Below are 26,574 nucleotides of genomic sequence, written 5' to 3' on the forward strand. Positions count from 1 at the left end.
TCTTTCTGGTGATAATTGACAGGTTTATTTTATAATGTCTGATTTAGAAGCCATGAGCACGGCAAGTTTGATGATAATCAGAGGATCTTACACCCAAATTCACGACTAATTTTCCATTTCATGGCTAAATAATTTTGTACAAAGGAAAGATCCTTCCCAAATAATAACCATTCGACTACGAATATTACGACTAATCTAAGCAAAAAAAATAACAATTAGAAGTACTCCCACAACTCAATTTGAATCTAACTTTTTATAAGTTACGCCTGCAAAATAATTAGAAATTCAATAAGTACACCCGGTTCCAAAATGATTTGAACCGAACCATAGAAAATGACAGACTATTACACTAGCAGCCAAGACAGGATTTTGTATTCACATAAAGATGGTAAGCTTTGTTGTTAGGAGTTTCTTTTTTTTAATTCCCTGCAAGTACTGTCAAGGAACCATACCTATGTACACTTCATGCAAAATATAAAACAGATGGTACCAAACACATGAACTCTATCAAAACTCAATGCCACTATTTAACTGAACAGAGAAGGAAGGGCGCCCAACAGTGGAGAGAGGAACATCGACTCTTAGAACCAGACCTGAGTTCCCTACATTCCCATTCCATTTTGATCTTCCAATCTGTAACACAACAAAAAAATGAGACAACCCATTTAGATTATGATACATAAGCACTCTCCTTTCACAATGAACTTTGAAAAATAATAATCAACAATTAGTGCTGACAAAAGTCTACAATGGCAATAAAGCATGAAATAATCAATATTGATAAGCATTCGTGAATCATGATCCCTGTTCTGAGATTTCCACCTGGAATAGTAACTAAAAAATAAGAACCTGAAAGATCCGAGTATGCCAATTTTATATTACCTAATACATATTAGACATTTAGACTCACATTGGCTCCCAACCATAGTTCTATCATAATCATGTTTTTAAAACATTAGAAAACATCCAAAATGGATCTTGTATAATTCAATTATGCTCATTCAGCAACAACTTACAGATACTGAAGCAAATGCAGAAGGATATGTCATGAAAGCACATCCACAAATCAGATTAAGTTGCTCTTTAACTGAATGAATGAGTTCTGCTCGCAACCCTGGATTGCTTCCGCCAAGTGTAGGACAAACACTGACCACATAAAATATAACATGAGATCAGGATGTATGAATGATTAGATACAAGAAAATTTGAGACAATAATGAAGTACAACAAAAGATTAGTTACATTTGTATTAAGATGCATTGGAAATATTTAGACAATTAGTGCATGTTTAGATTTGCATAATTTGCATGGGTCAACAGCTTTCTATTAAAAGATCAAGCTCCCAGTAAGATTTTGATTAAAATTTAATTTGAACACAAACTAATCCAAATACCCACTTATTGATTGTGTTATTAGAATAAAACAATAGTCTAATCCCAATAAGTAAGATCAGCTCGATGGGTCACACGACACCATTAGACTCAGTTAAGAACCAAATTCTCACAGATATTATTCACCATAAGATCCCTATTAATAATTTCCACCTATATCCTTCTTGGTCTCCTTCTATCCCTTTACACAAGGCTGAAAACCACATGATCATTACATTATGTGGTATTCAGAAAACTAGGAAGTTACATTACATATCTGTAATTCATGTTTGTAAAGTACATCTTAAATTAAAGAATAGAGCATGGCAGGTTACACAGTCCAATACTTCCTCTATCAGGCTTAAAATTAAGAAGAAAAAAAAACTTTAAAAGCTTTTTTTCTCTCATGAGTGAAACCATCAAACTGCACTGCATTCTTATTTATTTCAAGAGTGAACTATGCTTTCAAAACTATAGTGAACTTGACTCAAACACTTTGAATTTTGCAGCAAAAAAACCTATCCATACTTAGAGGAGACAATTTTATAATTTTTATCTACATTGGAAAAGTTCAATCTGAATGTTGATGCGGTAGACAAGCATCCACATCAAATATCAACTAAGTGAAGCAGAACAACTATTTTCTTCACAATAGCATTTATGAAAGTGCCGTGGCAAACCCATGATAATCACAGCACCACCATCACTTTCCCCTGCCCCAAAACAAAAAACATAAAATAAGGCACAAAAGGATTGTAACATCTTACCTGAATTGAACGGATGGCCTCACCATAAGACCAGATCGCTTCCAGGCCAACGCTTGAGCAAGACCCAAAGAAAACGATTTGTCGGGCCACTGTACCATCGGTGTGATTCTTGTTCCCCACTTGTTCTATGAAAACAGGAGAGTAACCAATATTAGTTCCAATGCACAAGGAAATCAGTTTAAGCTAACATATAGTGAACATTAAACATCATTTCATCAAAGCCTTCAATAACTTGGATTCTAACCTTGCATGAAAAGCTGAATCTCATTTCCCCAGGATATTGACCCTGCGCTTGAAGAAGACCTCCACAAATAGGAAGGAATGCACTGGTACTTAGACCCTCACCAGATACGTAGGTTAATTGCCCATTAGGGAATTGAAGATCCACAAATGACTGGGTGCAGAAAAATAAGAAGATGATGATATGAAATTTATTTCAGGGTAATTAAACAACTAGACAAACATAAATCTAATTGACTTAGCCACACGATTGCTCATGTACAAAAAGTAAATTATATTCTATCCAAATATCGAATCCAGTATTTTATGCATAAAGAAATGATCTCAGTCAAAATTAATGGAATTTAGGTAGAGGAAAAGAGAGTAACAATATACTATTGATAAATGATGTGCAGTAATATGCTAAAAGATACAAAAAATAAACCCCTATTTAGTATTTATACTAATATTAAACTCATAATTCTAATTAAATAAGGATCATCTAAGCCACCATAAAATATAGCAAGATAAAATATCTACATATTCTCAGACGCTCCATTAACTTACACAAGCTATGGGATTCAGGCAAAGCATGGACATTAAAAGCCACCTTCTGTGTTTTGACCACACTGCTGGACAAAGAGAATGCATTCCATTCTGACAATAAAAAAAATGATCGAGTAAGATAATAAAAAAGCTAAATTTGGGTGGGAAGCACTACATGGAACATCCACATGCAATATTACACAGAAGATGGATAATAAATAAGCAATTCTAGACAATAACTAAATACATTTATCATGTAAGAGAGTAATTTCAACAAGAAAAAGAAGGCATACAAACTATACTGTAGTTGCTGCTTCCTTAACAAAATACATGCATAAATTATTATAATCTTCAAGATGAATACCTATACTAACATGGGCATCATCTCAGTATACTTTGCAATAGATTGGAAAGGAAAACTAATTAACAACTCAATGAGCAAATAGTGTTCAATGATCAAATGCATATGATACAGGTTATAGAGCCCACATACTCAATAAAGCAAAAGTATAGGTGTCCAACTTGTATTCGATACTGGCAACACATCTTATGCATCCCAATGTGTCCAAAACATACCAATTAATTGTTTTATTTTTTAAAAAGAAAAATACTTGGTACAGCTATGATATGGATGAGAATTTCAGGGTATAACTTCATCAATTTAGGGTATGACTTCATATCAAGTAGACACGAATTGTAAATTTTATTGTTAAGTTTCTTTTACCTTTACCTTATAATCCAATGTTACCGTGTAAGTTGTTCAAAATAGTGCAACAAAAAGGAGTCCCCCGCCACTTCTAGGGCTTGCAAACAACAGACACGATACCAAATGCATCATCACAGGTAGTGAATAGGCAATTCTATAGAGCCAAAAGTTCTTTTGCGCAAGACTAATGATGTTTTTGTGCTATTCTAACTTGGACAGGGAAATTGTCTATCTAGTGACATGTCACAGTAGAAAAAATACATTATAATATAGGAAGAGGACAACCTATAAAAGTTTTTTTCTAACGAGTGTCCAACACAATGCCCACACGGTTGCTTTCAAGGATAAAAAGCAAAACACAATATCCATGGGCATGCTTTATTCCCCTTCCCTATTATATTACTAATTTTGTAGCAAAATCCAATTTAGCCAGCTGAATCTCATCTTTACCTTTCTATCGTAGCCATACCACAGCAAGTGCTGCTTGGACAAATGAACAGGGAGGAGAAGAGTTGAATCACGAATAAAGAGAAGAGGTCCAAGCTGAACCAGGAAAAGGGATGAATTTTCATTTCCAGATGTAGAACCACCATGCGATGCCTCTACTCTCCACAAATCTCCCCTTGCAACTAAAGAACCTTCCACTTCTTGAGTTCTACTATCATAAGTAGATGTAAAATTTATTATTCCCTGTACATGAAAAAATATAACCAGTAAATGAAACAGATAGAGGAAGGATGCGTACAACAGAGGAGAAAAGAGAATTTAGCCACACAAAATACAGATTAAAGAGCCAGCACATTTTTTACATACATTTCAAAATAAATGTTGAAAATAAGAAATCTTTCCAAACAAACAATCAAATTTTGAAAGCTAATTGGCTATATTAAACTGTCCCGTGAAGGACTCAATATAAGTCTGATCCACAAGGTAGATCATTTTTCAAGTGGAGATTCTAACTGAACAACAAGATCAACACTGTTGATATGCTTGATTGCTAACATGATCAATGTCATAATCAAATATTTTACTCTGAACTATTAAGTACAAGTAATCATTATTAAAATTTATAAAGTTTTATATAGCAGGGAAATTTGTGGGCTTTGGAAAGAATAAATTTTAAGGTCCAGATTTTACAAATGATAAAGTAAGGAATCATTTGTTAAAGTCATCGTATTTCTTTATCTCTAAAGTAGGACTTGTGCAACTATATTAATATCCCAAGATGCCACTGCACCTCACCCATCATGAATCCCAAAAGAAATTGTTAAGCAATGAAGAGAAAACAACTCCAGTGCAAAATCATGCAGGTTAGCAATCCTCTGCGGCTTCCTCTTACAATAACATAACAAAGACCAAGGACAGACCATCCTCATAATAATATTTAACACCACAATCTCACCAACAAAGGCACAATCTAATCAGAACAATAGCCACTTGATCTCAGACAGAATAAACTTTAAGAAATAACAACTGTTTCTTCTGCACATGAAGCCAGAATTTCACAGTAAACCATAGCAAGCAATCACTTCAACAGCTCTTTTACAATCATAAATGCTCTCCTCCCATTACACAACAACTGTTTTTCACACTCCATCAGTAAGCAAGCAATTAAACAACACCAGTTAATCACTCCACACCAACAATCAATCAGCAAATCAACAAAACCAAACATATAATCTTAAATAACATCATACACAAAGCAAAACCCACACCAAGTGCTTTTACCTGTCGCCTGCCCAGAAGACCGATAGACCCAAGGTTAAACCCACCAGCAGCAGCACCACCGCTGCCACCACCGCCACCAACCTCTTCCTCCGCACTTCCACCTCCACCGCCACTACCACTAACACTCTCAGCAAACCCATGATTCTTCAACCTCTCACTAAGTGACCCCAACCCCAAATCCTCCTGCACAACGAGCCCAATCCCTCCTCTCTGCCACCCCTTATCCCCAGCCTCCACCCTCACCGAACTCTCCTCGTGCTTGAACGGCACCGGCACCGGCAACGAGCGGAAAAACTGCTGAACCAGCCCATTCAAGCTAGCCCCAAAGTCCGCCCCAGCCTGGCCTATCCGGCTACCGATGTCGAAAATCGCGGACACCCCATTTATCCCATACTCCTCCGTCGCCAGCGCGAAATCCCTCTTCCCGAAGCTCTGCGACGGAAACTCCAGATCGAAGAGCTTCGACGTCGGAGGATTCGGCCACGCAAACTGCGGAGGACTCATGTGCGTCTGGATCAATCCACTGAAACCCTGGGCAAGCCGGTCAGCTAGGTCCTGCCCGTGACGCTGCACCTCTTCCCAAGCCTCAAACGACCTCTCCACAGACATTTTCCTCTTCTCTCCAACCACAAACCTCGCTAATCGCTAATTCTTCATAAGCTCTAGGGTTTCACTTATACACTCACAAATCTAATCCAAAAAAAAAAAAAAAAAAACAAATCAAACCTTCAAAACTCAGTCTAAACCTAACTCTATTTAATCTAAAAATAAACTCATATGATTTAGGGTTTTAATCGAATCAGAGCTATAAGAGAAAAATCTGAATTCAATTTTTATCTAAAATAAAATATTGATTCAGATTTTTACGCAATAAAATTTTAAAATAAACGAATCTATGAACAAAATATTTGGTTAATGAATTTGGTAAGAATAGTGAAATTGAAGGGTCTAAATAGTGTTAGGTAGGGTGGTGAGGTGAGAAGTGAAGTGAAGTGGTTAAGGGAGGCGTGGGTGAGACATGGTGAGAGCGGTAAAAGGGATGCGCGGGATGCGCAATGCGCACCTGGCATGGTAGAGCGACACGTGGCGTGGGATTTGGTGTTGTGGTGTGGTGTGGTGTGGATGAGGGAGGACCAAGATTTTATTTGAATGATAAATGATAATGATGAAGGAATGGGGAATGGGTCGCCTGAAAAAATAAAACAAATGGCACTGCCAATCACAACACGTCAACTTTCCACACATTTCCCCCCACCACCACGGTCCACACCATCTAACTCAATCTCCTCATTTCATAGATTTTTTTTTATTAGTGCGACAAAAAATATCCTCATCAATTATATTCATTTTTTTTAAATATATTTTTTATTTTTTAAATTTAGATAAACTTTTTTCTATTCTTTAAATTTAAAATTATTATTTTTAATTTTTTTAATCTTAAAAAATCTTATTTTAATTTTTATATTTAAATTTTGTATATAAAATCTATTTATTGGTGTTCATGTTAATAAAAATATTACACATAATTCTAAGTGTGTGGTTCAGCAGTAGGGGTTGATCCATCCTTAAGCAAGGTCAGAGGTTCGAATCCTGTCTTGTGTATGCACCCGCATTAAATCTTAAGGTCAGTTATCCCACCCTTTGAGGTGCCTCCAACATAGCGAGGAAATTAGCCACTACTATCGGCAGTGGATATTCTAAGGACGAACCAAAAAAACAAGATTTTAAATTATAAAGATTTTTTAAAATTATAAAGATTAAAATAAAAATTTTAAATTTAAAAGACTAAAAATAAATTTAAATCTTGATTTTTTATTAATATTTTATAATTTTTTATAGTTTGATTATAATAAAAAAAATATTTAAAAATTAAACTAAACGTAAACTAATGCAATGATTCTTTTTTATAAAAATAAGAAAAAATATAAAAATGATCACAATAAGAATTCAACCTAAATGTCCATACGTCTAATTATTTCAATTCATCTTCACTCAATCACTAATCTAATTTTAGTGGTTAAACTAATGAGTGATTCATACGAAGAGCTTACTAAATCAAAAATTTATAATTAAAAAAAACAGTCAAAAACTAGCGAAACTAATAAACATGTGTCGTTAATAGTTCAAATTGTTTCTAGAAAAATCCATAAATAGTATCTGTTGCGTATAACAACCTACTGGTCAATTAAGTGACAAAAGATTTGCATAAGTGCTATGAAATTTTAAATTTAAATTTTTATATCATTTTTGTACATGCGTACAAAAAAATAGTAACATGATCTAAACATGATAATAACAAATAAAAGTGTGGATTCCATTGTGATTGCTTAAAGCTAAAAAGAAAAATGAATAATAGTGAGAGAGAGAAGATAAGAGGGAAGAGGCACAGGTGCATCTTCAAATTTGACGATTTTTGTTTCGTGATGATGTTAGAACATTCAAAACTAATGAAAAACCTACTGAGTTGAAGTAATTTTTATTGATAAAATAAATTCTTAAATATAAAAACAAGAAATTCTTAAATGAATAAAATATGCTTTTAGTTCTGTAAAACATTTTAAATTTGTTTTTAAGTCTTCTAATTTTTTTAACTAAATCAATCCTTCTTAAATTTTAATGTGTTAACATTTATTGTCAACATTAACTATTATAATAATAGGTGATGTGACATGAAAATATTCACTATATTTTTTTAATCGATAATATTTTTAGTCTCTTAAATTTAGGATAAATTTGTTTTTAGTCCCTCAAATTTAAAATTGATGTTTTTAGTTCATGTAATTTCAAAAAAATCTTATTTTAGTTCTTATATTCAAATTTTGTTAAGAAATTTATCAAATATTATTGCATAAAATCTACCTTGTTAGTAAAAATATTATATTAAATACAATTAATTAATATTACTCAATTTTCTTAATTAGTTACTTTCAGATATGTTATTGGTGATCTGACTTTCATATATGTTATTGATGATCTGAGGAACTAAAGATATTTAAAGATTTTTAATGAGATATTTAGGAACTTGACCGATGATATTTTATTTTTAGGAAAACAAGATATGGTTGTTAGGGGCGATGTGAAGAGTTTTCAAAGTTAATTCTTCATCCTCAAGTTCCAATTAATTGCTTCTTGGTGTTTATGACTAGTGATAGCATGTTAGCATTCATTTTTAGTTGTGGCTTTTATGAGAACACAAGAAACATACTAATTAATACACCATTATTTTGTGTTTTGATTGCGTAGTTATAACTTATCTAAGACGTGAAATGTTCGCAATTGATTCAAAATTTATTAAATTAATTAATATTATACTTTATCCTCAAATTTTATTAAATTTTAAATTTTAAATTTTAAATTTTAAATCTAAACAAAATTGTAATTGTTATTGGAATGAGAACATTTCAACACGTGCACAGACCTGCTAAAACTTTGCTTTCAAAAAAATCATTTTTCTTAACTCTTGAAATAATGAGCATTTTAGCCAGAAGTTACTATCCTACAAATACTAATTAATAATTATTATTATCTTTTAAGGGGGTTTTAAGGCATATGCTAAATGCACAGCATAATTATTTGACAATCTTTGTTTTAAGAAACCAACAACTATGAAAATATATTAATATTATTTTTAAGGTAAATGATAACTACTGTTTTTAGGTCTTGGTTAGTTACTTAAGAAATAAAATTTATGAATGAAAAATATTTTTTTGTTTTAATTTTTTTTTTTCATGAAGTTTTGATATATACCAGACGTTATAGTTTTGTTAAGTATTTTGTTTTCAATTTTTATTTTTTAAATTATAGCCCTTTATTTTATTTTAGATTTATTATAGTCGTTTTTATCTATTAATACGTTTATTTTGACCATTTATGTTTTATATTTATATCAATTTGTTACTTTTAAAATCATAATCACTTTCAATTTTGTGACAAAATTTTAAATAAGTTTTTAACTAATTTAAGATGTCAAACTTATCAAATTTTATTTTCTTATATGAAAATTATAAAATAATAAAAAAATTATATGAAAAATATATTTTATAAACAATTCTAAAATAATATAAAATTATAATTTTTTTCAATTTTGTGATTATTTTTTACTTATTTTCACACGAATTTTACTATATTGTGATACTTTTTAGTTTGAACTTTAGTTGTACTAAAAAAGATTCATATAAATGAATTTAATAAAAATATATTTTAAAATTTAAATTAGTTAAAAATTGATTTAAAATTATATCTCAAAACTAAAAAAAATGATTATTTCATTAGGATTAAATTGACTAAAATTTAAACAAACATTTAAAAGACAACAAAAATTAAAATAAATCTTAAAAATAAGATAAAAGATATATATATATATATATATATATATATATATATATATATGTATAATTTAATTATATTTTTATGACTAAAAAGTATAACTTTCTCACATTAGATCATTCCAGATTCGATAAAGTAGGTAGAATGACCTAAGGAAGTAAAATATTTGGTGAGGTCCTTTTTTTATTTTTGAATAAATTATACAAGTTCTAGTATATGATTTACATACAAAGACTCTGAAGTTCAAGTTAATATTTGTAGAGATGATAAAAGTGACTAATAGAAAGTGTGTATATTTTGTGTCATATGTGCCTACTTATATAATTTATTTAGTGTCAAAGTGACATCACCCACATGAGTGCAGAAGTAGTGTGTACTCATGTGAATTCTTGCAATTTTTAAGTTCTCGTTGATGACAATCTTTGATTATATCATAATATATTTCACACATATGTTAGTTTTCATACATTTATGAACATTCTTTAAGTGAGGCAAAGTATTAGGTTGTTTGTCCTAAGGTTGTATATTAGGTTTAAATATTTGTGGGTTAGCATGTTGGTTTGTTATTGACAACTTAATGGGTAGAGATGGATTCTAGGTACAAATCAATAATATAAAAAAGAGTAAATTAATATCTTAGGTATTGATGAAGGTAATTGTAAGTTTTCAGTCTTTTAACTTTTTAATATAATTTTTCTTAATCAAAACTTATTTTTAATTATTAACTAAATAAAGTTGAACTAGATCTTAACTTAATTCTGAAACACTTAAGTATTAACTCAATTTAAAAAATAAAAAATAAAAAAATGGTTTTGATTTTTATTTTTTGAGGAACAATGGTAATCCCATGATGAAATCGTCAAATGTATGATGAAGTTGAGAACATTGAACTAGTAGTAGTCATATACGTAAAAGTCACACTCATTCAACATCTTGTAAAAATCAATCATTCGATCATTTCCATTTTCTTGTTTATTGTAAATGATCTACGTGCTATCACTACTAATAACACTAACCATTATTTATAAAATATTTTTCTTTAATTTTTCATCCATCTAAAATATGAAATTAATTTTTTAGTTATTAATGATTATTTTATAGTAAATAGATAACATTTGTTTAAGGAAATATAAAAGAATTTAGATGTATTACATACTAACATAGGATCATTAACAACTAGGATAATATCTTAGATGATTATTTGACCTCTTAATAAATACAGAAGTAGTTAAAAAATTATCATAGAATAATAAGCATTAAAAATAATAATTTTAAATTTAAAAAAAATAAAAATTATGAATAAAATTTACAATGACCAATATAAAACTTACACATTTTACAAAGATTAAAAATACATTTAATCCTTTGTCTAAATTACTAATGATCATAAGTTAATAACTATTTTTTAAAAGACAGTATTAATATCACATACTCAAGAAAAAAGGTAGTTTAGTTCTATAGTACATTTTTTATAAAAAAAAATTTTACAATAATATAAAATGACAAAACTCCACCCTCGCCTCCACTAAATCTTGTAATAACAATGGATTGGTTGAAAAGGCTTACAGATTTACATGGTACAATTATTCCAGTTCTATTGTGGGTCACATGAAAGTTTCAAAATAAGGTGATTTTTGAAGCAGCGTTGGATACATTACATACTCTCATAGCCGAAGTGTATGCAGAATATAGCTCATGTCAAAAGGTGTTTCAGAAGGTCAGCTTGGACAATAAGCAGAATGTTGTTTCTTATTTGGTGATTTGGGAGGCACTAAATCCACCTTGGGTAATGTTGAATGTAGATGGTAGCGCTCTATAGATTCTTAGTCATGTTGGGTTTGGAAGTTTGGTGCGAGACTTGGAGGGTCGATTTTTATTTGAATTTTTTGGAAGCCTTGACATTTCGAACAACATTCATGCAGAGATTATAACTCTTGTTAATGGGTTAGAGTTATGTTGGGAGAGGAGGTTCTCTCATATCAAGTGTCAATCAGATTCTCTTTATCTGGTTCAGCTTGTTCAAGAGGGAACCAACCCGCAATATTATTATGCAAATGAGATTACACTCATCCGAGAGATGTTGAGTAGATCATGGAGTTACTCTCTCACTCACGTGTTTCAAGAAGGAAATTCCTATGCGAGCTGGTTGGTAAAGAAGGGTTTAACGTCAAACACTTCCTTAGTGATCATTGAAGAAACAAAGACTGCTCTTTAATTATTATTAATTGCGAATGCATCAAGAACTCCCTACCCCTGCTTATAGGGTTGAATTGTTTTGTTTAGGATTCTTTTAATTTGATCTTTCTTTGTTTTCTTTCTCTAAACTCTAAACCCTAAACTTAAAATGGAGGAGGTGCTTGTTTTTCATTTTACATAAGATAATTTAATTTACACAATAAGAAGAATTGATTTTAATAGATACATATATATTCAACATTTAAAAGTTAAATTTTGTAAAATAAATAGTGATCAATTTTTAAATATTTAATAATTTTAAAAAAATAGATAACATTTAATAATTTTTAAAAATAAAGTATTCAATAATTAAAAAAAGTTATTGATCTTTTTTATAAGAGAGAGAGAAGAGAAAGGATAAATGAAAAATAAAGATAAAAGAAAAAATAAAAAATAAAAGAGAGAGGAAGAATAGAAAAATAATATATACATACATATATATATATAGTGAGAGACAGAAAAAAAAAAAAAAAAAGAGAGAGAGAAAAGATCCAATACCTCTATAGTAAATCTATCTAATCTTATTATATTCAATAACATCAAAAATTCAACAATTCAACCGACGAATTTAAAATTTTTAATACATAGATCAAGTTTATAAATTTTTAAGAAATTAAAAAATTATTTGATACATCGTTTTATTAATTCAAATTAACATATAAAATAATTTTATAATTATCTATCAATTTGAATCAATGAATGAAACATTAAATAAAATGAAGTAAATCTAGATAGACTGATTTTTGGAGTAAACAAATCCGTCCTCACACACACACACACACATATATATACATATATATATATATATATATATATATATATATTAAGAACGATTGAATCGTTAAAATTTGATATAAAACACGAATTATAAAATGAAGTAAATCTAGATAGACTGATTTTTGGAGTAAACAAATCCGTCCTCATATATATATATATATATATAGAATTTTAAACTCTTAATTTTTTTGAGGAGAAGTTTAAAATTATACTATTTTAAAAAAATAATAATTCCAATATATTTAAAATTCCTTAAAAAAAGAATTACCCTTTTAAATATTCTCTTTCAAACATATTATTAAAGAAATGCACTCGAGAGAGAAAAAAAATAGTGAGGAAGAAAGAAATCTATCGAGAAGAGGAGGGGTGCTAGTTGAGATATATAATAGAAGGAAAAAGGAAATGGTGGTGAAGTGTGATATACAGACGACAACATGAAAGAAACAACTGAGTGACTTTTGTCGAGATATTCGTTGAACTATCGAGATATTTTCAGTAAACTGGACTGGTTATTTTAACTTTTATTCTGTAGTTTTGTTTTGTGCAACTTTTCTTTATTAATCTATGACGTAGACTTGGTCCTATTGATTACCATATGCATCTTATCCATGTAGTATTATTGGATACAGTGTGTAGTGTTAACAGATTAGTATTAATATTACGGAGGCATACTACACATTGAAGGGAAAAAGCCAAAATATATTGTCGTTGTCCTTCATATTATTATTTGGCAATGTGAAGAAGTGATGTTTGAATTGGAAACAAGTGAAGTAGTACATTTTTTATCATGATCGTCACTCAAACCTATAATGAATTACCATGATTCCTTTAATATATAGATATATAGAAATCAAAATTACAATATAATTTAATATATTTAAAATTATTATTGTCAAGTTATTATTTGACATTTTCACATTGTAAATTGTCAAGAATAGATATATTGTTTCATTAAATTGAAGTAAGATAAAAAAAAAAAACATTAAAATTGTCCTAACAATAGAGATTGAGGTATATACATGAGAACCTTAAGTTTAACTCAATAATTTTCTCTAGAGCCCTAGTAAAATCTAGAAATCAGAGTCAATAACCCCAAGCACCACATAATTAGTGTGCATACCTAACTCCTAAGATTTAAATCTAAAGACTGTGTGGATATTACCCTAGCTCCGACTAGTATACCTTTCAATTAAGCAAGGCAAGGAAAAAAAAAAAAAAAAAACAAGAGAGAATTATGAAATTTTCAAAAAATCTTGATATCACGTATCTCTATAAGGTAAAAACAAAAAGTCAATTACAAACAATAGGAGAATCCTTCACTCAACTGCAAAACCACCTATAAAGTACATATGCTCTTTAGATCCACATTCTAAAATGGAGGTTGAAATCCTCCTAAACCGAATAGAGAATGAAGGAAAGCTGATTCACTAAGTACAGGGATGCTCACAAATGTGCCCAGAAGCGCACTCCTTATGCACCTCATCATTACATAAATATATGCCAACGCCACACCAGCCCAGTAATACATCCCCAATGTTCCCTTGAAGTGTATAAGTGGCATGAAATTGCTTGCAACCCACACTATCTGCAGAGTGAGTTCCAGTAACATTCCCATCATTACATGGAATCTGAAGATAAGGGGAAGGTCTCTGTTTTTAACCACCCACACAATAGCCACATAGCAATATAACATGGGGAACCAGTTTGGTAATCGGTTGGCAGCTCCTGGGATATAAAAGATCAAATTATGAAAGAATGGAAATTTTTCAAGTAAAGGCTCTAGATAAAACCCGGTGGCGGATATCTGCAATGCTATTAGATAGGGAACACAGGATAAAGTTCTCCACCACCATTCTGGCTTCTCAGCATTTGCTGGGATTCGAAAACCAGATGAATGATATATAAATGCTTGTCCACGGATCATAGAATTGAATCTCCGAGACATGGGAAGTTTGAGTGAGAGGCGATCTTCTTTATCAGCAAATAGTGGAGATGAAACAGCAGTGAGTTGGATAGCTGATTTTCCTGATATGAAGAATTTGGGGATTAAGCAACTAAACAATTTTTAAGCACTTAATTAAATAACACATGCAATTTGATAAAGGAATTGCATTTAGATGACAAGGTGTATAAACAAAATGTTATGAGGAGATTAGCCAAAATCAACGTACAAGTCTCAAATGTCCTCTCATTTCGTTACTCTTACAGCAAATATTTTGACAGAGATCTATTTTTTTATTAAAATAAATTTAATGGAGTTAATCTAATATTAAAACTAGATAGAAAATCCTTAAAAAAAATGTTGGGGAGCAAGATGCTTACTTACCGATAGAATTGTCTGCAAAAGCTGTGATGGCATGATTCTTTTTCCTGTTGATTATAGTGCATCTTTCAGAAATCAAATATTTATTCCTAGTATAAAACCAAATACAAAGAAAATGTGAGGTTCTAGATGCCAATAGAGGAGAAGCAAGAGAAACCATGATATACCAACACAAACTCATCACATTTGAAGCATGAGAGAAACATGAATACATTGACAAAAGTCTATTAACATGCCACAATTACTACACAAAAGCTTAACAATGAGCCCTGATTTTCAAATTCCTCGTTATTATAAGGTCCTTTCTTGTATAGGCTAACCGTGATTAAATTAACCCAAGGCTATGTTTGAATTGCTGGTAGAGAATGTAATGGAATAGACCAGGGCATAATAAAGTAGAATGAATCCAAGTGGAATGGATTAAAAATATCATTTCATTGTTTGGATAACTTATAATAGAGTGGAACAAATATTCCATTCCATCATTTGGAAAAAGAACAAAATGGAGTAATTTATAACTTCTCATTTCCTTTATTATCCTTGTTTTAACTTTATTTTCTTCTCTTTTTTTGTCATAAAAAAGTCAATGTCATAGTACAAACTGTAAGGTTTTATTAGTTGTATGATCTCTGTGTTGTCATAGTACCCTGCTTAATATATTTAAAGAGCTTGTGCACACCTTTAAGACTTCTTTAGTTTATCTGATCAAACTGGAGAATAAACATGTTCTGCATTTTTTATTTATTTTCTGTCAATGGGGGTTCTACTTTGGTCAATTTAAACTATTGTTGGTTGGAGGATTTACAATCTGCAATGTGACACCCATAAAAGAAATTGTTTGTCCTTTGCTTCTATGTGCACCAGTTATACCAGAGAAGCAAACTGTGACTCACAACAAAATGGAACAATGTGCAGGCAGCAGCGTTTGCACAAGTAGAAAATGAGGGGAGAAAGTGACATCTAGCAGTTATAATAATAAGGTCAAATTAGACATTTCATAATTTAGAAAAATCGGACTCCATCCTCTGCATCCCAAATTAACGGGGGAAAATGCAATTAAACAGTGGAATGGGATCCACCCTCTCCCATCTTCAATTTTATAAATCATATAGGGGAACATTTTTTTTTTCAGTCACTCCATCCCTGACCATCAATCCAAACAAACCCTAAAGAGTGTACTTGCAATTCAAAATTTATTTTAAAGTAGTGCAAGAGCTAATGACCTGCTCACCAAAAAAAAAAGAACTAATGACCTATCAAATCAAATTCTCCTCCTAATAAAACCCAACACGCAGAGATACTATAACCACCCTTCTTTTCAAATTAAAAAGTATAATGACTCGTGAGATAATTTCTCCTGGAGACCTCAACAATCACGGGCAAAGAAAAACCGCACCACAACTCAAGGGCTAATAACCATGATTTACAAATTTAACTAGAAACCACAACCCTCAGTATCTCTTACAATGACAAAGTTCTAAACTTTTAAAAAAGAAGAGGATTGATCAATTGCCAAATTCAATTCAACTGTCTGTCTATTATTACATGAAAAAAAACTCCGGTGGCAGAATACCCACTTTACATAAATAACACATTTCATCAAAGTATCAAATTAATGCCACTTAGATCATCTTAATCCATAGAATAACAAACATGGGTTCCCCGAAAGTACAAATTAACCAACATAATGAAAACATGATGAAGAAAGGCCCCCACTAATTCATAGCGGCCCTTGTGAGTGTAATACATGTATGAAGCAATCAAAAACAACAATAATAAAAAAATATAAACATACAACAAGCAGGGAAAAATTGTAAGCGGTGGAATACCATACCTTGGGAAAGGGAGAGAAGGAGAAGAGGGGGGAAGACGGAGAAGAGAAGAGTTGGTTGCTGCCAATTGAGGTGCCATCTTCTCTCTTCTTTGCCAAAGGGTCACTATCACACAAAGAGAACAAAGTTAGGTAAGACCACAACAACAGCCTCGGGTTCAAGTTCAACCCTTCTCTTGAGCATTTAATCAAACACCTTGCGTTGCGAAATCCAAGAATAACAACAGAAAAAAGACTTAAATTGCACGCAATTGAAGCTTAGGTTCAAGAACATTCCAGAACAATCAGAATTTATCGGATTCACTGAGAAAACAAAATCGAAAAATCATGAACATGAATTAGAAAGCCTAGAAATTTCCGTCAAGTAAAAAAAAAAAAAAAATTATTATTATTATTAAGAGAAAAGGTGAAAATAGCAAACGAAGGGGTGTGGTAAGGAAGGAAACTTACAAGAGGCAGAGGAGAGAGACGAAGAGAGTGAAATGATATATAATGCTTCCTTAAACCGCCTTACTATATTGCTGCCGTTGGAAACTCTTGCACGTCACACTCACAACCATATTAGGTAATAAGAGTTTTTTGTTTTTCGTTCATCGTGTATCTACCTATAGCTTTGATATCAAAAGATGAGATAACTAATTCCAAAATTTAACGTCGTTACATATATAAAGTAGAATTTGAACTCCTGACTTTATTTAAGCGTGGATCAACCTCTACCATTGAACCACATGCTTGAAATTTAATAATAAAAGTATTTAATTAATTTTTAATAATATTTATATATATTAAACACTAATATTTATTTTTTAAGCTTGAATTTTTTTCGGTAACAATTTTTTACATATTTTTTAATTATGTATTTAATTTAATTTTTATTTATTATAGTTATTTATAAATTAAATTTTAATATTTAAAAAAAATAAGCATTAAATAATATAATTTTGTATTATAATATAAATTATTTATTATAAATTTAAAACATATCAACTACCGATCATTATATATTAATTAAACACGTTTATCATGTGTGGTAACGTTATTAAGGATTTTATTTTAACAAAACTTTTTTTGGAGATTCTTTTAATTATATATTTAATTCAATTTTTATTTATTGTGATTATTTATGAATAAAATTTTAATATTTTAAAATAAATTATTATTAAATAAAAATAATATTATATTATAATATAAAAATTAATATTATAAAATATCTACTGATATTATAAAATTATTTTATATTATAATTTATGAAATGATAAATTTGTTAATTTTTATAATAACTATAATAAAACTCTTTTACACATGTAGTTAATAATGTATAATCAATAAAATTTTATGAAATTTTTTTAAAAAAAATTTGTAGCTTATGATAAATAATGATGATTTTATAAAATTATCATATTTAAATGAATGTTTTTAACTTTATTATCTAATATTTTTGTGTTTTTTTATATCCATATGATTGTAACGATATTTTTTTTATATTGTTCACCAAAATTAATCTCTTTTCCTAAGTATACAAAATTATAATAACTCGTTCTAACTACTTTTTTCTTCAGGGAGATAAAAATGAACTAAGCCCATCATAACTTACATTTCATCTTTTTAATTAAAATATAAAATAATAGCTATGGAGTGTAGATCAATTGAGCAAAGTTATTTTCACTTAATAAATAATTTTTAGTTCAAATTATTAAAATTTATTCTTTTTCAATAAAAAAAAAATGAAATAATAACTATTATCAAATTTTTATTTATTTATACATGATGAGAATGGGCATCAAGTTGTCTCTCACACAAAGTCAAAAATATAAATGTAAGAATATATACTTTTTAAAAATATAACTACGACAACAAATACTATAGTATTTTATTTAAGTTTGTTTCTATGTCATATTTACTTTTCTTTCATTTTTTTCTCATTTTTAATAATAACCGCTTTAGATGTGAGGAAACGATACTTATAATAAATAATAGTTGGCACAATGTGAAAGAAAATTATGTAAGCAATGTGCATCTATCAACTTTGCATAAAATAAAATGGAAGCAATCTTAAATTACCTTTTAATAATACTTTTGTTTCTCATTATCTCAATCACCAGCTCAGCTTGAAAAATACTATCAAAAGATACATGTTCACACTTTGCTTAAAATAAATAAAGTATAGATATAGATATCATTAGATGAAACTAATAGAAAAATATTGGTATAAATGTACATCGTCAAATATGCAAGGAAAGAAAAAACAAGAATGTTGCTTAACATTTTTATTTATTAATAATATGTTATCCTCAAAGCAACTAATGGTTATTTTTACATTATTTTTTTACGTGATTTTATGTTAAACGTGCATCTTAGATAAGAAGTCAAACACATAAATAACTAATATTTTTAGTTTTGAAAGTGACATGAAGAGAATAAAAAAATATAAACAAGTATAATAGAGTATGGAGATAAAAGAGCATTAAATAAAGCATAGACTAATTTATAAAGGGTTTTTTTAAAAATGTTTCTATAAAATTTTATCTAAAGAAATTCTTATTTCATAATAGGATTACAAATTGTTTATAATAAGTCTTTAATGTGTTTGGCCTTTTAATTGATATCAATTAGTACATGTTTGAAATGACATTATTTACTTAGACTCAAAAATTACGTTAGAATTGATAATAAATATAAAAATTACAAATATTTACTTCTCTCATTCGTGAATTCACGTTGACGTGACCATAGTTCCAAATACACATAGTATATATTTGAATATTAATTTAAGATTACATAGAAAAATACGTGTTCCAATGTAAAAAAGTAAAATTTGGTGTAACTTTTTTTCTCAACCTCTTTTGGATTGAATTGAATTCAATCGATCCCAAACACATAGTAAAAGTTTTATGTTATCAAGAAAAAATTCTTAAAGTTCAGTGAACAGGTGATACCAGATGCATATTACTACGTTAACAAGAATTAAAGCCTCAAGCATCCATGGAAACATCTACAAATGTCATCATCCACATGCAGAGGAATGTGATAACGTATCAAATAAAAAAGGACCATTGAATCAAATTTCCACAAGGGTTCTTTTTGCCATTGAGTTAGGTTGCAATCTGTGGAGTTCTTTCAGTGGCAAACCAAGCCAATCCATACAATGTATACTGATGTTTCCAATAATAAGGTTTAACAACACGTACAATGATGAAATGAATGGGTTGCAAATGCAAATCCACCCCACACCTAACTAAACATGTATATTACTGGAGAACTATAAAATGAAGAAGGGAAAGTCACCAAAAAAAAAAAGGATAAAAGAAAGCATCTGCTTGCACTCACCTTCTAACATATACTGAACAAAACCAACAGAAGTCAATGTTCACATAATCTTTAATTACTGACATTCCTATTTGTGACTTCATCTGCCAAAAAAATAAAAAATAAAATATCATGTTTAAAGGGGGGAGAAAAATATTATACAGAAAGAGATTACTTATTTTTTCACCAACAAAATATCTATTTGAATAAACTTTTCTATAAGTATTTCTTGGAGAGAAAAATAGAAAAGCAAATCCAAATAAGTTTTTGCATAAGTTAAAATTAGTTTATGCACAAATTAAAAATAAGATTTTTGAAGAAGTTAATAAAAGAGAGTTTCTACAAATTAACTTATGAATAAACTAATTTTAGTTTACAAAGAAACTTATTTTATTTTATTTTTTCTATTTTTTTCTCCTAGAAGTGCTTTTGAATAGTTTACCCAAACAGACTAATATAATGAGTTTTTACACTGTCAACTACTAAGAAATTATGCAAGACGAATGACATGTATGATAGTTATTATAAAAGTTAACAAAATTATCATATAGGATTTTGGTTAGATAATAGTGTATAAAATCCTTTATGTTATCAGTGCATGTATTATTTGTTCTCAAAGAAATTCACTTAAAATCTATTTGGATATGAAAGAGTTTCTCTACCAAAAAATAAAGCTTATTTTAGATAGAGAAGCTCTCGAAAGTACTTTCAAACTTGTATTTAAACAGTTGTGAATGATGTAATAATGATGAAGTACCTGGTCTTGGAGTTACCAAGTGTGAGTTCAAGATCATCTGATCCAAACTCCTCATGGATCCTTTCTCCTTCCCATGGCTTGACAAGCCCCAACATGTTGCTTCCAAATGCAAATTCATCTGAAACAGCTTCAGACATTGGAATGTCAGCAGTGTGATCAGAGCCTGGTGGAACAGCAGGGGAGCATGTTCCACTCTGAGCCGGAGTCCACATTCGCGAGCCGCTGCCGGCCAAGCCGTCTTCCTTGAAGGCGAAAGGATTTGAGGATACCAAGCTGAATGTTGGTGAAGTTGGACTCACATGAGGAAGCTTGATCCCTGCAAACCACTCATGGTCAACAACCTGGCGTCCGGGGCTTGGAGGACTAGAAGATGGCAGGAATGAGTAGTGCTGCTGCCTGGTCCAACCCTGCCTGGCAGACTGGTCGTCCCACTCCACGTTGGTTCGTGGCGTTCTGGCTGTTGGAGAGCTCAGAGGAGGCGTGACCGGCGCGCTGATGGAGCCGCTGTGGAGGTAGAGGTGGGGGAGCTTAGGAGATGAGGCTGAGGATGAGGCAGTAGAGAGGTTTTTGAGCCATGGAATGAGGGAATTGCCATCAGCATTAGGAATTGTGGTGTAAGGAGATGAGGATGGGCTTGGAAATGAGGATGAGCCAGGGCTTGGATTGTAGGAAGCACATGGACTTGGATGGTAAGATGAACAAGGGCTTGCTGCTGATGATCCACCAACTATGTCCATGCGCTCTAAAGGCTTGCATCCCTGATTGTACAAAATGTTTCAATGAAGTTAAATGATCGTAATGCAGTGAAGATATATATAGATAGGATTTGCATGATCAAAAATCTTTCAAGTATACCAATTAGGTAGATAATCAAACAATGATTAGATGAAAAATACTATTAACATACTCTCTCATATCAGTGGAATTCAGATGAATTTCAACCAATAAAACATTGTGAATTAGAAAAAGAATGTCAGAGAATAGAGAATGAATTAATACTTCTCGTGATTCCATATTCATTAAGTAACAGTATATCAGTACATGTCAGTTATCCAACTCTGCATGTTCTCAGTTTATAGCGTTACTATCATCAAGATTGTCAATCTCAAAAGTTTATCTAATCTTATTAAGATCCCATAAACTCCAATCATACACTCAAATCTAAACTCATAAGAATTTTATGCATATAAAAAATATGTTATAATAGTTATAAATACCAAAATAACTCAACATTTCAACTTCATATTAAAGTAAAATAACAAATTACAATATTAAAGTTGTAATGTTTAGTAGAAAATTATGCAAAATTTTACACAAGACATAAGTTCTTAAAATAACAAATAAAAAATTAAAAAGGATCAATTTTTGCTTTTAGCAACAGAGGGAAAGAGATTACTCGAGATTGGACGAGATTGCTCAAGATTGCACAAGATTGCTCAAAAACGAGTTTATTTCTGAGTTGTACAGATGGGACCGACTAATCTTGTAAACTCAGTAGTTATTACGAGTTATCACTCAAGATTGATAACATGACTATCATAATCTCTTACTCAATAGACTGAGATATACTCGTAGGGCCGTAGCAGAACCAAAATACTGCTATTATTGATAATCTAACTAATGTATTATAACTAGGAATGAAAATAAATCAGGTCAGGTCAGACTTTGAATATATAAGACAAATTTGTTTTATAAAATTAAAGTTTAAATCAAATATATTATCTATTATGGCTTTTTTTTTTATAGGTCTAACATGACCTTTTTAAAGTCAAACATGACCTATTAGCCTATTTAAAAAACTATTTTGCATTAACATTAAATAAGTTAATAAATTTAATTTTAAATAAGTTAACAATCATATTTTAAATATACATGGAAGTCTTTGTTTAATTTGTATGATAAATCTTTTTTAATTTGCATAATAAAAAATAGTTTACTCTATTATTAAAATTTAGAATTTAAAATAAAAATTTAATTGAGAGACAACTCTTACATACTCATATACATTAATATACACCGATATACAATCACGCACAAACTATAATAAAGAAAATTATCTTATTAAAAAAAAACTTTCTAAATATTTCCTATATCACATTTGAAGTATTCTAAATAATCAATTATGAAGATAAAGGAAAAGGGTAGGCAAAGATGTAGTTACTAGAATTTTTATTTTTGATATCTTGATTTCGTACAAATAAAGAATATAAACGTTTAAGTATATTAAAAATGTAAAAAATATTGATAATTTGAATTTTGTATTACAAATTTATTTATTTAAATATATTTTTAATAATGTTATATATATATATATATATATTAATTATTATTATATCATAAATAAATAGATTGACCTATCAAACTTAATATATTTTTCTTATAAATCTAAGTTCAACCTTTTTAAAAAATAGACTGTTTTTAAAAACTCAAATTTGACATTTTTGTAAAATAGATTAGACTAAATTAGTCTTTAAATAGAACAAATTATAAGTTCTTGTAAAAAGACCAACTTATTCTCATCTCTAATTATAACCGGTGTAAGCCTTGGCCCATGCAAGCATCATCTATAAAAGCAGTAAAATATATGATAACACGTTGAACCTAATTGGGAGAAAAAATGAAAGTTTTAAAGTAATGCACCAAATGATGAATTTGTGTAGTTATTGACTGGTTGTATTGTAGTTCTGCAATGAATTACGGTATGCATGCACACAAGCATTAGACAATGCGGTTAATTTATGACACGAATCTTAGACTTTCTTACATTGCAATTTTTTTTTATTTATATAGAAATGATGATAAAAAGTTTATCGAAACAGATAAAGAAAAACTAAAGACATGTGATACTAATTATAAGCACTCATCTCAAGCAAGTCTCTCTCATTCAGGAGAAGGAAAAAGAATGAACAGTGACATTGGAGTAGCCCGTCACAAAAGAAGGGTCAATGATGAAGCAAAAGACACTCGAAAATGGAATCCTACGTGGCCACGCTGTCTGAAAAAGTCAAAAAGCTAATGCTACCATGCCACACAGCAACACGGACATTACAAAGCAAAGCAAAATAACAAGCAAACAAACAAACACACCAACCACCCGAACACATAAGCTGGCAAATTTGCCCCCTCCATTTTACCAAATTGCCACTCTCACGCAATGATTGAAGCACGCCTCGAGGGCATTTCCGTCCCGTGAAAATGTAAAAGACTAAAAACAAAAAATTGTCCTGGTTTCTCAGGTGACCATCAGTCAAGAAAGAGAGCGAATCTTTGATGCTTTCCCACTACGATGCCAGGACCACTGTCCACCGGATCCATCGTACACAGCTAAGGATTATATAATTTTTTTTTAAGGATTTTTTTTAGGTGAATTAAAAAATTAATTTTATCAAGCAAATTTTTTTTTATATACATAAATCCTAAGATCAATCTCTTAGCATCTTTCGGTAGAAAACTTCTAAATTTACATTCACAGAAATTCTATGTAAGTGAACCTCTTTGGCTTAAGTTATCTAAAAATTAAATTTAACTTATGTACACCCACAAGAAGTAAGAGAAGTTTTATTAAGAGAGTGTTAAAGAAGTGAATTTTGGTCCTTAAATCAAATAAGTGGTTATATGATTATTAAGTAAGCTTTAATTCTAACTTTGAATGTATTTTTTTTATGAATACGTCAGGACTGGGTGCATTTTAAACACACATACTAATAAAAAAAAATAACATTAGAATAAGAGAAAATAACATTAATTAATATTTTTTAGTACAAAAAAATTTAAGAGTAGAGAGCAATGTTACAGCCTAAAATATACAAAGTCTTCGGATTCCAATTAACGGTTAAGAAGTCAAACCTTCTTTCCGTGTTGTCCAAGATCTCATCTCATCTTCATCCGATTTACGGCTAAAATAATTATTTTTTCCATTACATATATTAAAACAAAAAAAAAATGTTTTTTTAAATATATTTATTACACCACAAAACGCAGCAACTTATTATTAAGCTTTAAACAATTAAAATTTATTAAAAAAATCTTTATTGCGATACAAAACTAAACTATTTAAAGTTTTTTTTTTTAAATCATTAACAAAAATACAAACAAGTGCCAAACAATTAAACATGATTTTTTTTTTATATTTAATTTTTTCAAACAATTCACCATAATTAATTACTAGAAAGTAATTAGCTGAACTCAATCTTCAAAGGTTCCGGTGTTAATTACTCACGAAAAGGGATGGAACGGAACTAATTTTTTCAACACAAAGTAGTTGATCAATATTTCTAACCAATAACATTTTAAAACAAAAACAAGAAACCTTAATTTTTAACTAATTTTATTTTTGTCTATAAAGAAATGTCCTTTAAAGCTTAAATGTTCGTCAACGCCATCTGGAGAACATTCAAGACAATGCATTTAATCTATCTACTTCAAAGGTTATAACTAAAATCAAAGAAGCTAAAATGGGGAGTGAAAATAGAAAGAAAAGAAGAAAAAAAATGGTACCTTTCGGTAAGTGGTTCCATCGGGTTCAACGGTCCAACCAGCTTCGTTGCAGAGAGCTTTGAGGACTTCATTGTTGTCGCAGTGTTTGGGGAGTTTGAAGTTTCCATACATCCTAAGACCTGCGAAGATCTTGGCAGCTATGGCTCTTCTTCTCCTCTCTCTCCTCTTGTTGTTCTCTCTCTCCTTCCACGTGGGTAGCCTCGTCCCCGACGTCATCGCTCCCAAAGAACACAACTTTCAACCAGATTCCGACAAACAACGTTAAAACGTCTTCTGGGTCGGAGAAACAAGACAAAGGGGTGCCTCAGAAGTTCCAAAGTCGGAACATTTGGTTCGGGGATCGGAGATCTGGATGGGAGATCTGGTTGGGTTTTGAAAGAAGGAAAAGAAAAGAGTGAGTGAGGTAATTGATTAGCCAAATTTGCGGATCAAATTGGTGATCATGGGTTTTGGATTTTGAGAGAGAGAAAGAGAGAGAAAGATGGTGTTGGAGATTTAAGAATCCAACATCAACATGGTAACATGGTGGTGCTACTAAATCACACCACGGGCCAAAACTTTTTCACTCACTCACTTTCTTTCTTTCTTCTCTCTTCCCTTGCTTGGTTCTGCCAAGGCAGTGTCAATTTGTGAGAGCTTGTTGTGTGTGTCAAGGACTCTATAATGACCTTCTTTTTTTCTTTTTCTATTCTTTTCTGAATTTAGCTAGGTTGGTTACTTTCCGTTGAATGCGAGAGAGTCTATAGATTTTTTCCTTTTTCTCTTTTTTTTTTTTTTTTTTTTTTTTATTTTTTTATTTTTATTGCTTTCTTTCTAAATGAAAAATTATAAAATAATGATGTATGCCCACATGCTGCAATGCAAATATCTCATTGATTGAGTCCTAGTATCACTCATAATTCTTTTCCCTTGTTGATCACATCATTTATTACATGGAAATTACTAGAGTTGGTAACGATCACATATTTAGATAATTTAACCTTATTGTCATAAAAAAAAATTCCCATATAATGATATACTTTATAATAATACAATATTTATTATTAAAAATTATTTATATATATATATATATTATAAATATAATATATATATTATTAAAAAAATACAAGTATAAATTATAATGACATGTAATATATTATTAGATATTATTTAATATAAATACTATAATCTTATAAAATTAAATGTT

The 26,574-nt window shown here is 30.2% G+C and overlaps 3 protein-coding genes across 9 annotated transcripts; all 3 read right to left on the reverse strand.

Moving 5' to 3' along the window:
• Positions 1–234: 234 nt before the first annotated feature.
• LOC109789179 (uncharacterized) lies at positions 235–6,514 on the reverse strand. 2 transcript variants are annotated; one of them, XM_029269397.2, is made up of 8 exons: positions 6,400–6,514; positions 5,337–6,026; positions 4,059–4,298; positions 2,924–3,013; positions 2,382–2,531; positions 2,138–2,262; positions 1,017–1,146; positions 235–633 (listed from the first exon to the last, which is right to left on the reverse strand). In XM_029269397.2, exons 2-8 carry the CDS (start codon positions 5,943–5,945, stop codon positions 508–510), a joined length of 1,470 nt encoding a protein of 489 aa, XP_029125230.1. In that variant the 5' UTR covers positions 5,946–6,026; positions 6,400–6,514; the 3' UTR covers positions 235–507. The 2 variants fall into 2 exon arrangements, with proteins under 2 accessions (XP_029125230.1, XP_020203667.1); XM_020348078.3 differs by lacking the exon at positions 6,400–6,514 and having other exon boundaries at positions 5,337–6,332.
• A 7,392-nt stretch (positions 6,515–13,906) lies between these two features.
• TIC20-IV (translocon at the inner envelope membrane of chloroplasts 20-IV) lies at positions 13,907–17,430 on the reverse strand. 6 transcript variants are annotated; one of them, XM_029269502.2, is made up of 4 exons: positions 17,279–17,430; positions 16,832–16,934; positions 15,001–15,044; positions 13,907–14,699 (listed from the first exon to the last, which is right to left on the reverse strand). In XM_029269502.2, the coding sequence occupies exons 2-4, from the start codon at positions 16,906–16,908 to the stop codon at positions 14,044–14,046; spliced, it is 777 nt and encodes a 258-aa protein (XP_029125335.1). In that variant the 5' UTR covers positions 16,909–16,934; positions 17,279–17,430; the 3' UTR covers positions 13,907–14,043. The 6 variants fall into 6 exon arrangements, with proteins under 6 accessions (XP_029125335.1, XP_020204318.1, XP_082922163.1 ...); XM_020348729.3 differs by having other exon boundaries at positions 15,001–15,086; positions 17,279–17,427; XM_083066037.1 differs by lacking the exon at positions 17,279–17,430 and adding an exon at positions 17,025–17,270.
• A 2,451-nt stretch (positions 17,431–19,881) lies between these two features.
• Positions 19,882–26,100, reverse strand: BEH4 (BES1/BZR1 homolog 4). Its single transcript, XM_020348727.3, has 3 exons — positions 25,389–26,100; positions 20,892–21,649; positions 19,882–20,238 (listed from the first exon to the last, which is right to left on the reverse strand). The coding sequence occupies exons 1-3, from the start codon at positions 25,602–25,604 to the stop codon at positions 20,235–20,237; spliced, it is 978 nt and encodes a 325-aa protein (XP_020204316.1). The 5' UTR covers positions 25,605–26,100; the 3' UTR covers positions 19,882–20,234.
• Positions 26,101–26,574: the final 474 nt, after the last annotated feature.

Source organism: Cajanus cajan, chromosome 10, assembly GCF_000230855.2.
Source record: "Cajanus cajan strain Asha chromosome 10, NIPB_CcT2T_4, whole genome shotgun sequence".
In the NCBI taxonomy this organism is placed as follows: domain Eukaryota; kingdom Viridiplantae; phylum Streptophyta; class Magnoliopsida; order Fabales; family Fabaceae; genus Cajanus; species Cajanus cajan.

Bases quoted from the DNA above. Each gene is read 5' to 3' on its own strand.
- LOC109789179 (XM_029269397.2), bottom strand. From the start codon at position 5,945: ATGTCTGTGGAGAGGTCGTTTGAGGCTTGGGAAGAGGTGCAGCGTCAC. The intron at 3,014-4,058 runs GTAAAGATGAGA...TTTTATTGTCAG, and splicing joins GGTATGGCTACGATAGAAAG to AATGGAATGCATTCTCTTTG. The intron at 2,263-2,381 runs GTTAGAATCCAA...CTGTTTTCATAG, and splicing joins GATTCAGCTTTTCATGCAAG to AACAAGTGGGGAACAAGAAT.
- TIC20-IV (XM_020348729.3), bottom strand. From the start codon at position 16,908: ATGGCACCTCAATTGGCAGCAACCAACTCTTCTCTTCTCCGTCTTCCC. The intron at 15,087-16,831 runs GTATGGTATTCC...GTTTTATACTAG, and splicing joins CCTTCTCTCCCTTTCCCAAG to GAATAAATATTTGATTTCTG. The intron at 14,700-15,000 runs GTAAGTAAGCAT...TCTTCATATCAG, and splicing joins TTTTGCAGACAATTCTATCG to GAAAATCAGCTATCCAACTC.
- BEH4 (XM_020348727.3), bottom strand. From the start codon at position 25,604: ATGACGTCGGGGACGAGGCTACCCACGTGGAAGGAGAGAGAGAACAAC. The intron at 21,650-25,388 runs GTACCATTTTTT...TTGTACAATCAG, and splicing joins ATGGAACCACTTACCGAAAG to GGATGCAAGCCTTTAGAGCG.